This window comes from Psammomys obesus, unplaced genomic scaffold (genome assembly GCF_907164565.1).
Source record: "Psammomys obesus unplaced genomic scaffold, mPsaObe1.curated_primary_1811, whole genome shotgun sequence".
In the NCBI taxonomy this organism is placed as follows: Eukaryota; Metazoa; Chordata; class Mammalia; order Rodentia; family Muridae; genus Psammomys; species Psammomys obesus.
The window spans coordinates 4,933,926-4,951,977 of record NW_026596034.1 but is presented as its reverse complement, the minus strand read 5'-3'; the positions used below and the strand labels follow the sequence as shown (position 1 = coordinate 4,951,977).

Below are 18,052 nucleotides of genomic sequence, written 5' to 3'. Positions count from 1 at the left end.
AAAAGATTCAATGATTCTCACAAGCTCAAAGCCCCTTCCATCACTAACTTCCTTACCAAGAAGCACTTACTGTATGTCCTTACACTTACTTACCCTGACCCAAAGAGCTCTGCTTCACTTTATGACAGATTATTTGCTGGAAGACAGAGCTGTTGTTTACATGACCAGGTTTCCATTCCTTCCCCTCTGTCACTCACTAGGACAGAACCCAGGCCTGGGCCTGGTATATAGTAAGCAAGCAAGCTTCATCTAATTCCTACGTACGGGATCTTCTTGCCAAAGACAATTTTCAAATTTGGTGGTAGGCGCACTATTCCAAAAAATAAAAAAGTAAAGTTCTATTCTTCATGGGTAGAACAAGAGAGGCTCGGAGCTGAGTGTCAGGCTCCCTGCCTCATTGCTGGGCCTCACAATATTCCAGGCAACATAAAAAAAGAAAACCAACAAGCTCATTCTAAGCAACATAGACAGAGATAATAGCTGTAAAGAAAATGTTGTGCATCTTTCTACAGCTTCATTTACAACAGACAAAAAGAAAGCATTTGGATGCCCAACTGCAGGAGATGCCTAAAGCATGGTGTACTCGGATAGGGAAAGACACAAACTAGATATTAAAAATTTTTTTAAGTTTTTTTTTTTGATACTAGATGTTTTGACACAACCAGTCCAACTACCATCACCTACAAACCATCTTCATATCACCACCGTAGCATTTTATATAAATATATCTCTAAACTGGTACCCAACAAACCTGTGCTGGACCTGCAGACCTACCCCACCTGTCCCTGCTACCATGGTGATGGTGAGGGTTTGGGGGGGGAAGGGGGAGGCAGGATCGGTGAGATGCAGCAATCTCCTGACTGCCATTTTACCTTGATCCTCTCTGTAACACAAGCCAGCTGCAAGGCACTTAGGCAGAACCTATTAAACATTTAACTGTTTAGCCTTCTAGAAGCACAAAGGGACTCTAAAAGACACACAGGATGGTCATAGGAGCAGCAGGTAAGGACATACAGGAAGTGCTCCAGTATTCATGCCTAAGGAAAGTGATTCATAGGTTAAGAGTACTGGCTGCTCCTGCAAAGGACCATGGCTCGTTTCCCTCTACCTATGTGGTAGCTCATAGCCATCGGCAGCTCCAGTTCCAAAGGATCTGACACTTTCTTCTGGTCCCTGCAGGTACTGCATGGGAATGGTACACAGAATTACATGCAGAACAAAGACCTATGCATATAAAAATAAAGTTTAAAATACATGTCTATGTTTTTATTTTAAAAAAGAACTTCAATTGAAAAGCATAAAAACAATAAAATGCCTGCTTTTGAGCCATGAAATTAAACTAGAAATCAGTAGCAGCAACAGGGCTAGACAATCCCATAATTAAACTAGAATCAGTAACAGAAACAGAGCTGTGAAATACATATCTGAAGACTAAACACACCTCTAATGTATCAGAAGGATCAAAGAAGTACCAAGAAACACTTGTAACTAAAGTATGTACCTAGAAGCTCAACACTTCACACCAAAACAACAACAACAAAACCCATGCTGGGTGTGGTGGCCAACGCCTGATGTCCTGAGTTCAAAGACCAGAACCCATAGTTAATGAAAAAAACAAACTCCCAAAAGTTGTCCTGTGATCTTCACATGCATGGTATGGCATATATGCACACACAAACATTCATCGTATATACACTGTAATAGTAAGGTTGATCTAAAAAAAAAACCTGATAAACTTCTAGGCAGATGTTGCAAAGAAGATATGAAAATTACTATTTTAGGGGCTGGAGTGATGGATTAATGGTGAAGAGCATTAGTTGCCTTTGCAAAGGACCCTGGTTCTGTTCCTAGTACCTACACGGTTCCTTGTAACCACATGTAACTCCCAGTTCCAGGAGACCTAATGCCTTCTTCTGGCATCAAGCATCAGGCACCTATCGAGTGCACAAATATACTTGCAGGCAAAACAGTCATACACATAAATGTATTAAATTACTAATATTAGCAATGAAAGGAGGCAGTTAAGAGCACATGCAGCTTTTAGTTCCCAACACCCAGGTGAGGTGGCTCACAACTGCCTTTAACTCCAGCTCCAGGGAATCCAACAGCCTCTTCTGGTTTCTGCAGACATGACACCCATATTCACAAACCCATATACAGACACACACTCAAATACATACAATTTAAAAATAAATAGCCCAGGGCTGGAGAGATGGCTCAGCGGTTAAGAGCACTGGCTGCTTTTCCAGAGGTCATGAGTTCAATTCCCAGCAACCACGTGGTGGCTCACAACCATCTACAATGAGATCTGGTGCCCTCTTCTGGCGTGCAGGCAGAACACTGTATATGTAATTAATAAAAAAATAAAAATAAAAAGCCTTTTCTTAAAAAAAATAAATAAATAAAAGAGGCTGCTCTTTAAACAAAAAATTAAATAAATAAATAAAAAATAAGTAAGCCCAGCACTGGTGGCACACACCTGTAATCCCAGCACTTGGGAGACAGAGGTAGGCAGATCTCTGGAAGTTTGAGGCCAGCCTGGTCGGCAAAGTGAGTCCAGGACACCAAGGCTACAAAGAGAAACCCTGTCTCAAAAAGCAAACAAACAACCAAACAAACAAGGTAAAATGTCTATTTCTATTGTCTAGTTCAATGTCATACTAGAAGTCTGAGTAATGCAATAAGAAAAATAGTGGGAGAAGAAATAAAACTGTTGTCTTCGTGTCCTAAATAAGTGATTACAATAAGGGTGTGTAAGACACAAGGTAGTAATAAAATTTGAAGCTTAAAGCATAATATTATTTATACTAGTGCCCCTCCAAAATAGAGAATCTAACTCTGAACTCTAATATGCAGGGGACCTATATGAAGGAGACTCAAAAACTTTAATGAAAGAAACAAGGATCTAGAGCAGTGGGTCTCAACCTTCCTAATGCTCTGACCCTTTAATACAGTTCCAGAGCTTCTGACACCTTCTCACAGACATAAATGCAGATAAAACACCAATGAACATACTTATGTTTACACATACACACACACACTCACACACACACACACACACACACACTCAGGACTCAAAAGCCAATATAATACTAAAGAAGAACAAAATCAGGGTACTAATAGTAATTAACCTCAACCTTTAATATTTGGTGGGCTGGGGACGGTTACATTGTCAAGTATCTAAGGGGCCACGAGTCCAATCCCTAGTACCACAGAGAACTATAAGCCTAGCACTTGGGAGGCTGGTAGAGTAGAGTTCAGCTACTAGTGAGTTCTAGGCTATCCTAGTATATCAATCCTATCTCAATAAAAAAAAAAAAAGGTAGTGTGATATTGCTTTTAAAAAATAGGTACTATAAAAAAAATTAAAATTTATTAAAAAAAAATAGGGCTACAGGGAGGAACCATGTCTTGAAAAAACAGATCAATGAAACAAAATATAGCCTAGAAACATACAATATAGTCAACTGGGTGGTGGTGGTGCATGCCTTTAGTCCCAGTGCTTGGGAGGCAGAGGCAGGCAGATCTTTGAGTTCAAGGCCACCCTTGTCTACAGTTTTGAGACAGAGAAAACCTGTCTCAAAAAGAAAAAACAAAAAACAAAAAAATAAGCCTAAGCTTGCCTGGTACAGTAGGGCTGTAATCCCAAAACTCAGGAAGGCAGAGACAGGTGGATCTCTGTGAGTTCGAGGCCAGCCTGGTCTACAAAGCGAGTTCAGGACAGCCAGGGATACATAGAGAAAACCTGTCTTGAAAAACCAAAACAACAACAAATATATATAGTTAACCAAAGTTTGACAAAGAAGCTAAGGCAATTCAGAGGACACATACAAGACAATCTTTCATTTCAGCAAATAACAACAGAACAAGTAAAACAATTAAGATGTTTCAATGGGAAAAGACATTTGTCACTGGGCTGGAGTAATGGCTCAGTTAAGAGCACTGGCTCTTAACTTCAAAAAGTCTTCAAAAAGTCTTGAGTTCAATTGCCAGCAACCACATGGTGCCTCACAACCATCTATAATGAGATCTGGTGCCCTCTTCTGGCTTGCAGGCACACATGCAGGCAGAGTGTTATATAAATAATAAACAAATAAGTCCTAGTAAAAAAAAAAAAAGATGGTACCACCAAGGCTGACAAGTTTGATCCCAGGAATCTACAAGATAGAGATTGTTGTTCTCGGCATCTACACATGGGCTCTGGCAAAGGCGCACACATGTACACACATACATACATGTGCATACAATAAATGAATAATAAATGTTTTGTTTTGTTTTGTTTTTTAAGATTCTAGGGAGCTTGGCATGGTAGTGCATGCCTTTAATCCCAGCACTTGGGAGGCAGAGGCAGGTCTGAGTTCAAGGCCAGCTTGGTTTATAGAGAGAATTCAAGAATAGCCAGAGCTACACAAAGAAACGAGAAAGTAAGTGGGGTGGATTCTATGGACTGCTGAGATGGCTCAGCAGTTATGAGCACTTATTAATCTTAGAGAGACCCTGGGTTTGATTCCCAGCACCCACCCAGAAACTCACAAACATCCACAACTCTAGTATCTGCACCCTCTTCTGATTTCTCATGCACATGGTGGCATACATATACACAGGCAAAACACTCACACATGTAAAATTAAGTAAACCTAAACAAACCAACAAAACAATTCTAGACACAGATCTTAACCTTTCACAAACAAAAACACAGCTTAAAGTGGGCCATAGACAAAAATGTAAAGCATAACATTATAAAACTGCAAAAAAATATGGGTATGGTGGCACACGACAGTGGTCCTAACTGGAAGGCTATTGAGCCATGAAGAGACACAGAGTGCCAAGTAGTGGGGCAGCGGGAGAGGCAGAGACAGACAGATCTCCGAGTTCAATGCCAGCCTGGTCTATAGAATGAGTCCTAGGACGGCCAGGACTACATGAAGAAACCCTGTCTTAAAACAAAGGTTTCAAAAACAAAGTAAGACAGAACAGGACAGAGAGAGAGAGAGAGAAAAGAGAAAAACGAAAAGACATGAAAGACTTGAAAATTAGAGAACAGTCTTAGCAACACATTAAGATTCCACCTATTAAAAAATCAGTGTCTCATACCTGTAATCCTGTACTTTAGTTGAGGTAAGAGTGTAGCTTCAAGGCTAACCTAGACTAGCCTGGGCTAACTAGCAAGCCCTGTCTCTAAACAATAATAGGAGCAACTTCTAAATAATAATAATGATGACGATGATGATGATGTAGGCATTCTCAGATTTTGAGATGACACTTTAAGAGATAATACCAAAAGCCAAACCCTGAAAGAAACTGTTTGACTACACTGACTTGAAACTTTTTCTTGAGGGAGAGGATAATATAAGCCACCACTGCAAGAAAATATCTGTAAAACCTTTACCTGAAAAAGGCTGATATTCATTATATGCAAAGAATTCTTAAAATTTTATAATAAGAAAACAACCCAAATAAAAGTATGGGCAAAATATCAAAACAGATGCTGGGCGTGGTGGCACACACCTGTAATATCAGCAGTTGGGGAGGCAGAGGCAGGCAGATCTCTGTGAGTTCAAGGCCAGCCTGGTCTAAAGTGTGAGTCCAGGACAGCCAAGGCATCACAGAGAAAACCTGCCTGAAGAAAAAAAAAAAAAAAAAAAGAAATCTAGTACTCTTAGTCTGTTTTATACAACAGACTATTCTATTGTATTTTATACAATAGAATAGCAGACCAGGTAACTTACAAACAATAATAATTTATTTGGTTCATAGTTCTAAAAGCTCAAAGGATAAAAATGACTTAGTGGTAACACAAGTCTGTAATCCCAGCACTAGACAGTCTGAGGTGGAATTGAAGTTCGAGGCCAGCATTGGCTACACAGCAAAAACAGATGCTTTACCAAAAAAATACACACACACACACACACACACACACACACACACTCACACACAAAAGAGCTATGCCTGGAGCCTTTCTGCTCCCTCATAACAGAGGCACCTCACGGCTAAGAGCATTTGAGAGAGTAAGTCCAACAAATCTACTCTCAAGACAGCAATGGAAAAGAGCTAAGGAGATGGTTCAGTAGTTACATCCTTGTTAGGCAAGTATGAGTACCAGAGTTCAGATCCTCACAACCCATGTAAATGGCAGGTGCGCATAGTGGCCTACCAACAATTACAGCCTCAAGCTCCAGAGGCAAGAGATCCCAGAATAAGCTGGCTAGTTAGACTAACCACATCAGCAAGTAAGGGCCTGTCTGAGAAACCTTGCATCAATCACGTGGAAGAGTGACTGAGGATGACTTTCAACATCAACCTCAGACCTCCACACATACGTGGCACACATGTGCATGCAAACACATCACAGACGCACATATACATGCATGCATATCATACATACATGAAAATGGATAAAGGGGAAAAAAAGAACAAGAATAATAATCTGGTCATGAGGGCAGAGCTCTCTAACATTTATTTACTATGATTTGCTTCATCTTGAGACAGGGCCTTAGGTTGGGATGCATCTCAATGACAAGAGTGCTTGCCCAGCATGCATGAGGCCTCATCACTATACTTAAGACATTAGTAATGGGGGAAACTAGGTGAGGGGCCATATGGAAACTGAACTTTCTACTCACTGTTTCCATAAACTGAAACTGCTTTTCAAAACCCACTGAAGAATAAAGTGTAATTAATAAAAGTTAAAAAAAAAAAACCACTGAAATACATATACCTTGAGGAGAAGACAAAAAGGAAGAGAACTTCTTCAGACTGTAATAGTGTGTGACCGCCATCTTGCCCACGACTGACTGCTGTCTCCCCAAATGAACTCCTGAGGAAGCTAAAACTGATCTAGGGCTCTCAGAGTTTTGCTCTCCGGAGTTCACCCTACTGTCACAGACCTTGCTCTACTGTTAGAAGTGGTGGTCACTAAAGTGTCTGAAGAGGAAGGGGTCATTTTTACTACCTATAGGAATTCTTCCTAAGCAGCGTATGAGTTCTAGCAGCCTGAAAACAAGAATGATTTGCTCCAAGATTAAAATCATTAGTGCGCACAAAGAAAAAAAATCAATCTAAGGCTAATTTGAAAGAACAAAACAAAACAAATCAAAAAACTATTCCTGAAGGCTGTGTGAACTTTGTCTCCTGGGCACAGGCTCACAGGTCACAGATCTCATATGGCTTCCCTTGGCTGCCACAGATCAAAAGCCAAGGCAGGATGGCAAAGGGCAAAGGGTTCTCATGCCATTTCTAGCCACAGGTAAAATGCCTAGTACAGTTAGTTCATTGTGATGAAAACGTCCTTCTCTTTTCACACAAACAGACACACACACATCAGCCACCCAAAGCCCACTTCACCTTTCCATAGTGTATCTTACTTCTCCCTCGGCCAGACGTCCTGCCTCCACCCTCACTCAAGCTGCACTCCAACAGGAACTGTACCCTCATGATGATCAGAGCAAGCCAAGGAAGGAGATAGAAGTATCAGATAAAAAGGGAAAAGAATCCAAGTAGAATATGAGCTTACAATCCTAGCATGTTAATACCATCAGGTAACCACCAGTAATGGCTATTACATCACAAAGGCTATTCAGACTTTGTCTTGAGGTGGTTGTTTATTGAGACAGGGTCTCTCAGCACAGCCCTGGCTATCCTGAAATCAAGACATGTACAGACCAGACTGGCCTCGAAAGATCCACCTGCTTCTGCCTCTACCTCCCCAGTGCTGGAATTAAAGGCACATATCATCACACTCAACTAGTGTTGGATTCCCCCCTGGAACTAGAGTTACAACCGGTTATGAGCCACCATGTGGGTGCTGGAAATCAAACCTAGGTCTTCTAGAAGAGTAGCCAATACTTTTAACCACTGAGCCATCTCTCCAGCTATCTGCCTTTCAAAAACAAGTATCAAATATTTTATGGGTGGATTGGTGTGGCCCTCCCTCCACTGGAAGTCTCCCCTGGCTAGGAGGTGGCCCCTTCAGTCTCCATAGGCCCCCTGCAGCTAGGAGTCTCAGCTAGAGTCACCCCCACATTCTCCCAGGAGCCTACTCTGTTGCAGGTCTCCAGCTTGTCTCAGATTTCCTTTCCTCACCTCAGCTTCCTTTCTCTCTCCTGGAGCTCTCACCTCCGAACCCCAGCTCTCCCTTCATCTGATCCCCACCCTCAACGCCCTCCCCACAATCTCTCCCACCCAGTTCCCTCTCTTCATCCATTTTCTATATCCACTCAAGTGATTCAAGGGAGATTCAAGTATCCTCCCCTGGCCTTCCTTGTTACTTAGCTTCTTTGGGTCTGTGGATTATAAGGTTATCCTGTATTCTATGGCTAATATCCACTTATAAGTGATTACATACCATGTGTGGGTTACCCTTCCTACAGGATGTGCAGGGATAAAGACAGAGATGGAGCAAAGAAGGAGGGAATGGCCAACCAATGACTGGCCCAACCTGAGACCCATCCCATAGAAGAGAGCCAACCATCTGACACTATTAATGATACTCTGCTACGCTTGCAGACAGGAACCTCTAAGAGGTTCCACTCAGCAGTAGAACAAAACAGATGCTGAGACCCACAGCTAAACATTAGGCAGAAACAGAGGACTCTTATGAAGGAGTGTGGGGAAAGACAGAAGGTCCCAGAAAAGACGAGAACCCCTAAAGAAGACCAACAGTGACAACTAACCTAGGCCCACAGGGGCTTACAGAGACTCAAGCACCAGCCAAAGAACATGCATGGACTGGACCTAAACTCACAACACATATTTAACTGATGGACAGCCTGATCTTCAAGTGGGTTCCCTAGCAACAAAGGAAGCAGACATGGCCATGTCTGACATGGCCTCTATTGCCTGTTTTTGGATCACTTTCCCCTGGCTGGGCTGCCCTGTCTGGCCTCAGTGGAAGAGAATGTACTTGATAGGCTGGGGTGGGTATGTGGGGAGGGGCTCCCCTTTTCTGAGGAGAAAGGGAAGAGGGAATGGGGGAAGAGGATGGGAGGGTAGAACCAGGAAGAGAGGAGGGAGGGAGCTGTGATTGGGATGTAAAATGAATAAATTTATTTTAAAAAAAACATGTATCATCCACCTGTAAAGTATTCATGAAAAATCAAAACATGTCTCCAGTTCCAATTATAAATTTAAAGAAACTATATGTCCAAACAAAAAAAATAGTGATATAATGGAAATACAATCAGAAAATGGAAGAGAACAGGGAAGTTTATAGAAAATAGTCACATAGGGCTGAGGAGATGGATGGCTCAGTGAGTAAGAGTGCTTGCTGCCTAAGCATGAGTTCAGACCCCTAGCACCCACGTAAAAGCCCCATGTGACCCTGCACATATGCCTGAAACCCCTGTACTAACAGAGGAGAAGACAGACAAATCCCAGAGCTTTCTAGCTAGGCAGCCTACCCGAAAACAGTGAAAGACCCTATCTCAAAGGGTTAATGTAGAAAACAACAGAGTAGGGCACCACATGTCCTCTCTGCCTTCCCCATTTGCACACACAGGCACACATGTCCAAACACATAAGTGCACTCACATAACACATCAAAAAATCTCAAATAAAAGAAAAACATAACCTAATTTCTTCAACAAATTTAATAAAAAAGGAAACAGATGGCAGAGAAACCTATAGATTAAAAGATTTAAATAGCATGGAAAGAACCATATTTGGATCATGCTTTGAACAAGCTGTTTTTAAGAAGGTTTTTAAGAGGTTATTATAGGACAATTGGGCAGACAAACAGTGGAGGCTTCATTGTACTCAATGACTACAGCATGGTGGACAACAGAAGCAGTTCCAACACTCAGCATACTGAGGCAGGAGGATTGCCAGTGTTCAAGGGCAGGCTGAGCTACACAGTGAGACTCTATCTTGCTATTACATTTATTTATTACAAAACAACAACCACTAAGGATAGTGTTATGGCACATAACTAAGTCCCAGCTAATCAAGACGCTGAAGTGGAGAGACCACCAGAGACCAACCCGGTAAACAAACACAGTAAGACTCCACTGAGGGGAGAGGAGTATTTAAGGACACCCCCCAAAAAAATTCCTCCTTTAAACAATACAACTAAGAGTAAAATCTAGGTAAGCCTTGGGAATTCAGACTTTTTTTTTTCAGTGCTAGGATGGAACACAGGGCTTTGTGCATGTAAGGCAGAGGTGCTACCACTGAGCTGCAATCCCTGATGAATAAGGCTGAGACTCATCAGGAAGGGTTATTCCAACAAGTCTAGTACGTCCACAGCTGTATCTCAGCACACTGGCCTCAGCACATGCTGGGGAGATAAAGAGATTCTGGACCTCTCAGACAGAAGTTGGCATGACACAGCCACTATAGCAAACGGCTTAGTTTCGTTTCCCAGCCTCCTGACTAGAATGCAGGGTAGGAAGTAGAGGGAGTCTAGAGAGACATCCTAGTGGGTAGAGTGACTGTTACGCAAGCATGAGGGCCTGAGTTTAAATCTGAAGCACCTAAATAAAAGGTGGATGATCACAGGGCCTTTCTATAATCCCAATGCCAGGGATGGACAGAGACAGGTGGATCCTGCGGACCTAACGGCCATTCAGTCTAACCAAAAACAGTGAATTCCAGGTTCAGAAAATTCTGTCTCAAAATAAAGTGGAGAGCAAAAGGAAGACACATGGTGACCTCTGACCTCCAAATGCATGTACACACACCACATGTACACACACACACAAGAATAAAGTATAAAAACTGGTTAGCAGCTTCTTTAAACTAAACATGTACTTACCATATGGTACTTTTGGGCATTTATTCCCCAAAATGAAGCCTTATGTTCACATACAAATATGTACATAAATGTTTATAGCAGCTTTATTTCTAACACTCAAAAACTGGAAACCACTGTTCTGGAATTATCCTTAGCCAGTGCCTCCATATAATGGGTACTGCTAGGTAACAGAGGTGGTACTGGCACGTAAGGCTGAATGACTCACAAACAAATTTCCGTGAGAGGAAACAGCCAAAGTTACAGGCGGCAGCATTCCATCTACATCACATTCTCAAAAGGGCGATCTACAGACGGAGGACAGACTAGTGCTTGTTAGGTTAGGGACCAGAAGAACACACGTGACCATGGAGATCACAGGAGTTGGTAGAATAGTTGCATCCTTTTCTGTTGTTCCCCATGAGGAAGCATGAAGAATACCCAAGATGAGCCTAACCTAATTTTCTATCTTCACTGTGGTGGTGGTTATATGAATCCACAAATGTGACAAAGCCGTGCACATCACACACATGCACATGAAACTGGCAAAACATAAAACATTACAAATTGTGAAAATGTTAGTTACCTGCTTCTGAATGAAACTAGTAATTGAGATGCTATGACAATGAAACCAAGCAAGTAGACTACGGTGATAACTCTACTAGTAAGTTTATCAATTACCTCAAAAGAAAAAAGAAAAAAAATGCAACTATGTGAAGATGTTAATTATGGTAATAAGTAGAACAGTTTTGTTAAAGGTTTTTAAAAATGATAATAATGGTTTCTATTTTCTTAATCATGTCTACATTATAAACTGATAGGAAAGCAAGCATTTCTGCACTAATTACAAACCACTATTCCAGAAGGGACTTGACCTAGAATTCCTATGTTTTGTTATTAAATGCTAATGTAATCTCTACACACTACACACCATAAATGGACCCATGTTCAACTTTTTCCTAAAATCTTAAATCAAATTCCTATATGTCCCGTATTTCTTAATACCATCAAGTAATTTCTCAGAATTTAAAGGTGACTGCAAATTAATAAAAAGCCTAGCTCAAAGCCATCCTGAACTTCCATATATAATCATTTATAAAAAATAATTTATTTGTAATCTTATAATGCAACAAACGTGAAGCCTTTGTGCTGCTCCACAGCAGCCGAGTCCTTAGCAAATATTCTCAAGTCAATTTCTCAGGAGGCTCTGGGCCGTTCAGTCAAGCTCTGTAGAAACGAGCATATATGCTAATAAGCGGACCAACAGCCTTCAAAAACAGTGTCTTTCATGGGCCATTACCCCATCAAGAACACCCCACACCTATGTGTACATGATTAGTAGTCTCAAGTACTGTGGGTGTGATTCTGAAATAGTTTCCGACACTAAATGCTACTCTACCAGTCAAGAGAGAAGAGAAAGCTGTGTGAAATCATACAACAGGCAGCTTTTCTACTTCCCACAGGGAAAGTACCCATGATTTTTCTCAGCTTTAAGAATCCCTAACTATTCACTGCCCTTATGTCTACCCCATTTCTACAATTCTCCGGTTGTCTGAGAAAGAACTCATCAGGGAAGACAGCCATCTGCCCAGCCCAGTGTCACCGAGGGAGCCATAACATTTCTTCCAAAAGCCTTTTTGGGCTTCTAACACTAGGACAAGTAGCTGTTTCATGAAAGAAATTAAGGTAACGCCACTCAGCATCCTAGGGTCCTGACCTCTCCCTCACAGCAGTCTAACATCCTTTTCCTTTCTCTTTCTTGATATCCTAAATCTCCTGTGTACACACAGGGTAGACTCTAGCTGTTGTTTCCCTTTGCTTCTCAACAGCTAAAGATGTAATAAGAGTTCAAAATGACGACATGTGCCAATGACCCCAAACGAAATACCAATCACCAGTCAGCCACACACTTCCTCAGAAGATGAGGTTGTGGCAGGAAAGTAACTTAGTTGGCATTACTATATCAAACTCCCAGCAATTCTCAACTATGAATCACAGGTGGCACAGAATCTACAATACAATGTCTTCTTGAAAATACATATGAGTATCCCAATCAGTAAAACTAAACAACTCAAAGAGTTCAGTTCACTGAACAATTACGGTAGGTTACACGTTCGAACACACAGAAATTAAACCAAGCACAAGTGGCCTGGATAGACTTCCAAACTCTTTCCTACTCAACCTGCATTCATCTGCCTGACTGCTCAACCACCCAGCAGGGACACCAGTCCCAGGTGATACTAATGAAACAAGCCACACTAAAGAAAGCCATCAGCACATTAAAGAAAGCCATCAGCACATTACACAGTGCACAGCGAGGCGTTAGTGGGGCGAGCAGACGCCATGGCCCACTGCTGTAGAGCAAAGACCATTAGCCCCTGACACTCGCTCAAAGCTGTGTAGCAGCCCACCACTTAGCCAGCAGCCTTTTTCTCAACCCATTCTTCCACTCACATTCTTACTTCCTTAGCTCAAAAACTGATCCCCTAAACTTTGGGTTTAGGGGGCTAGGGCACAGCTTGGTGAGAGTGATGACTCCCCAGCACACTATGAAAGCCCAGGTCTAATTCCCAAAACCACCCAAATATACAAAAGTAAAGCTTTTCCCCCTGAGGCCTCTTTCATTAATTCACAATCCAAAATATGACTGAGAAAGTCACTTAAGCCTTGACAAACCACAGAGAACTTCTGGGACAGCCACATAATCCTATCTTCATGAGGTTAGAAGTTATCAGGCACCTTCCACAGAAGTTTCTGATACCAGGTCAGGAGCAAGAGCTCTGAACCTCTAAGGTCCCATGCTTGTAACTTTACATCCTTCCTTCTCTACCACAAGTACTGCTAAACCTCTAAGAAAGGGGCTTCTGGGGCTGGAGAGATGGCTCAGCCATTAAGGTTTAGATCACAACCAAAGTATAAAAAAGGAGCTTCTTGTTCATTTCCATGGGCAAGAAAGTGCTGGTAGACAGCACTCTGTAACAGCCAGCCCTAGAGAAAGGGTACATGGAAACAACTGTAAAAAAATAAAATAAAATAAAATGCAAGCTGGGCCTAGTGGCTCAAGTGCTATCCCTGTTACTCAGGAGACTAAGCCAGAAAGATCACAGGATCAAAACCCAACTAGGTTACAGAGTGAGTTCAAGGCCAGCCCGGGTAACTTAGCAAGACCTGGTCTCAAACAATGAAAAAGGAAAAAAACTCAAAGAATACAGCTCATTGGTCAGAGTCCTTGTTTAACACACACAAGGCCCTGGGTTGAATCTCAAGTATCTCCAAAATAAATAAATAAAGAGAATGCAAACACCCTCTCTGGACTTGGGTTTGTGGCTCCAGGGGTACAAAGGCTGAGAGACAGTAAATCCAGCATAGTTTCATTTTGAAAAGAAGACTTTAGGATGAAATCCAACCACTTGTTTTCTTTCTTTTTCTTTTGTGGCATTTCTAGGAAATGAATCTAAGGTACTATACAAGTGATCTACCACTGGGCTACATTCCTAGGTCTAAGTATTGTATTCTACATTAATATTTCTATCCCGTGACTTGAAGGGAATACATACATTTTTTTTAAAAACATTAAATAAAATCTTGCACTTGCAAGAACATGAAGCATGTTGAGGAAGAACCAGAAGACTCAAGAACTTGGGCAGGGTTCAAACTGTAAGTCTTAGGAGCACCCAGGGAGTTTAGTCAACCACTGGCATAAGGAACACAGATGTAAAGACATCAGGGAACGGTGAATCTTAGAGTTCTTATGCCTTGTCCACGTGCTGGGTTGTCCCAAGTTAACTGAAGAAGCAACTCAGAGTCAAGGAACTATAATTTGTTCACCTACCAGCACAGTACCATTTAAATCCCAAGAAAACAAAATATTGATAAGAGTCACACTAAATTTAATGTTAAAAGTTTCTTCTGACACTGAAAAATTCCATTCTTCAAAAAAGTTCCTTAAACAGAGAGGTAAACAACTCAAAACAGCTTCAGGAAGTCCCTAAAACTAACCAGATACACTATACTCCTTGGCCAGAGAATCCCCCACTCAGAAGAGCAGACCTCAGCTGCAAAGACAATCCCAAGAACAGAGCTGCAAAAAGACTCTGAGGCCAAACCAGATATCTGGAAGACACAGAAGCCTGGAAGAGGCTTAGATAAAGTGAGGCACCTAGAAAGGACACTGTCCAACCTACTAAGCTGCCTGCAGGCTGTGTGGTGTGCTCCAGGTTCCCAGCTTTGCAAGCTTTAATACATGCTTGAGTGGATTTGGTGACACAACTGTCTTTGAGTCATTTCTGCTCCTATAAGTAACCTTTCACCCATATGCCTTTAATACCCCAATAAAACTCAGAGTTCAAATGTGACTTTTGTGGTACCCATCCTTTGGTCTGTTTTGAGTTCCCTATCTGGGGCGAGTAGACATGTGTGTTTTGTCTCTCCAGGGAAAGTTCTGCCACACAACAAACTGCACAATAATGAGGTCCACTCAGAAGTCCAACTGCTTAAATACCTGTATTTAAAATGGCACAACTAGGCTGGCAAGATGGCTCAGCAGATAAAGCTGCTTCCCATCAAGTCCTGATGAGCTGAGTTTGATCCCAAAGACCCAGAAAAATACTAATTTCACTATGTTGTCCTGTGACTTCCACTCCCTTACCTTGGCATATATGTGCACACATTCATGTGAACACATGCACGCACACACATACTAAGTAAGTACATGTAATTTTTTAATAATAAAAAAATAGATAAATTCCCTTAAAAGCTAAGAAATAAGGCCATATAGATCAAAACAAAAATCTTTTAGAACCCAGGGTCTCTTAGCAAACCTTAGGAACTGTTCACTGTATCTCTCAACATTAGAAGTCTCAGAATTGAAAAATTAAACAACTCCTAACTGCTGGTGGCTTCTTCAGGGAGAGGGAAAGAATAGAAAGTCTGATGGAGTGATAAGCCGCTTAACAAGTTTACAATCAGTTTTTAAGCAGTAATCCCTCAGGGAAATGAACATTCCTCCCTGATCCTTCTGAGGGCAATGCAGTATCTGAAGCTCCTGCGTGGGAACTTTTTCAGGATTAAGAGGCAGCCAGCGCTTTGGATTTATAGAGTATCTTTTCTAGAAACAGGCAAGAGGCTTCAGTAAAATGCAGCTAGGGACTCTTCCAGGTGTTAGTTGACAGTGATTACCTAACCAGAGCTCATTCCTGAAAGACAAGACTTCCAGATCCCCTCAGCATCAATCTGTTGTCATTACACCACAGGTTCATGCCTCGTCTTAGAAAGGCTAACACAATGGAACTACAAATCTTTAATAAAAGGTGATGACCATGGAGAGCGTCCTTGAAGCTGAACAGAATGACTGAGCCGAGAAGGACCTCCTCTGGAAAATGAGGGTAGCTATGAGGCATTCCCCAGCACCAGTCCTGACCACATGACTGCATTTTCCATAAAAGGTGGAGTTGTAATAGTAGGGCTGAGCAGACACAAGCCCACTACAGCAGACGGAACCCACCAACTCATTTTACCAGACCTTCAAAAAGGTACACAAAACTATCTCTCCTTGCCAAACAGGGCAGATTTGAACGGGTGAGTCTGATATGGGTTCACACGGAATTACTGATTGATTCCTAGAGGCCCCACTGTAGATCAGTACCTGAAAACGAGAAGCAATTTCAAAGCTGGATCTCCACACTGGAGCTACACAAGGCACACACCATACTTCTCACACACGCCACACTAAGGCCCAAAAGCATCAAGTTTATTAAAAAGTAAAAATAAAAAAAGGCTCAGTGACCTAAACCAGCTAACACAGGGGCTCTTCCCAAAGGAAAACCGGGCTGGAAACACTCCCAGCTTACGTACATAATTCACTAGGGCTCAGGTAAGATTCCATTTTGTAAGAGCTGAACTTTAAACACCAAGTCATGGGTGGTGCAACATTCACACACGAGCACCATCACCCCTGAACAAAAACCGCTGCCGCCTCTGCCACGGTGACAGCTTTACAGTAAGAGGCTGCTGATCATGAACTCCTGAAAAGTTCTGTCAGGACTCGGAAGAGCTCACCATCTAGGACAACTTCAATGTCAGTGAGTGATTTCGCTCACTACAGTCCAGGCATTGCAAACAAGGTTTTTTTTTTTTTTTTTCTAAAGTAAATATAAAAGATGGGCCAAAGGGTCAAGAGCAGGCAGTGTCTTTAAGGGCTGACAAGATTTTCATCGTGGATTGGGGGAGGGGAAGGAGCATTCTGGATGTTTCTATTCTTGGCAAGAAGAGCACCTCCTGGTCTTAACCATCTAAAGACACTAAGGCAGGAATGTTCTCAGGAAGTTAACGCTAGCCCAGAGCTAAGGGGGCTTCATCCTGGGGTGTGGTGGGCAGGAAGGGATCATAGGACAGGCTGAACTCGAGAGCATTAGAGAAACCGGTAGAAGGACAGGCTAGACTGCATGGACAGTTAGAAGGAGAGAAGGAAGGCAGGATGACTACGGTAGAGGAGGAGACAGCTGAAAAGGACTGACCGAGGCTGGTCAAGCGATGAAGGAATGAATGGACAGCGATGCTCCGGAGAAGGCCCCACCGGGGCTCCACGCCTCGCACCCCACTGTGGGCGTGTGCCCCGCTGCGCTAGTGTGCCGACCTCCAAGGCGCAGGCCGCGGCGCCAGCACTCACCCCACGACTCCCTGGTTGTAGTTCCTCCGCTTCCAAGGGGTCCCGCTGTACACGCCCCCGCCGCCGTCCGCCCGGCCGCCCCCGGCCGCGCGCCCTCCGCTGGGCTGCAGCAGGCTGTAGTTGAGTCCGTAGGTGCTGGCCTTGTTGTCACGCTTCCGCTTGTTGCTGCTGCCCGAAGCCGGGTCGGCAGACTCGGAGGCAGGGAGTGCAGCCGCGGGACGCGGGGACGAGGGCGCCGATGGCACCGGCGACGCCGAGGGGCCCGCCGCTGTCCGCCGTGCCCAGGCCGCCGGCTGGTGGTTGTTGTTGTTGTTAGTCGTCTCCAGGGGCAGGAAGTCCCGCTGCTCCGCGGGCACGGCGAGGCCGCCCAGTGGGCGCTCCCCCGAGCGGAACATGCCGGCCGGGGCCGGGGCCGGGGCCGTGCCGCCGGGGCTGCCGGGGCCGCTGCCGCTCCCGCCGCTCGCGCTGCTCGCGCCGCTGCTGTGACAGTGGTGGTTGAAGTAGAGGTTCCTCAGCCCCTGGGTCGTCTCCCAGATCTGCATCCACAGACTGTTGGACGGTCCGAGCTGCTCTGGCTGGAACCAGGCGATCCTCGGATCCATCAAACGGCGGCGGCCGCTGCCCCCGCCCCTCCCGGCCGCCCGCAGGGCCGCCGCCGC

At 43.4% G+C, this 18,052-nt stretch overlaps 1 protein-coding gene across 4 annotated transcripts in view; it reads right to left on the bottom strand.

Annotated features, from left to right (window-relative positions):
• Tent4b (terminal nucleotidyltransferase 4B) overlaps positions 1 to 18,052 on the bottom strand; it is a 56,782-nt gene that overhangs the window by 37,899 nt on the left and 831 nt on the right. For 2 of the 4 annotated variants that reach the window (XM_055621206.1, XM_055621208.1), the window contains exon 1: positions 17,394 to 18,040. In XM_055621206.1, the coding sequence (XP_055477181.1) occupies positions 17,394 to 17,995 (602 nt within the window). In that variant the 5' untranslated portion in view covers positions 17,996 to 18,040. Of the gene's footprint in view, positions 1 to 17,393; positions 18,041 to 18,052 lie in introns of those variants that run through there. The other 2 variants (XM_055621210.1, XM_055621207.1) reach the window with 2 other exon arrangements.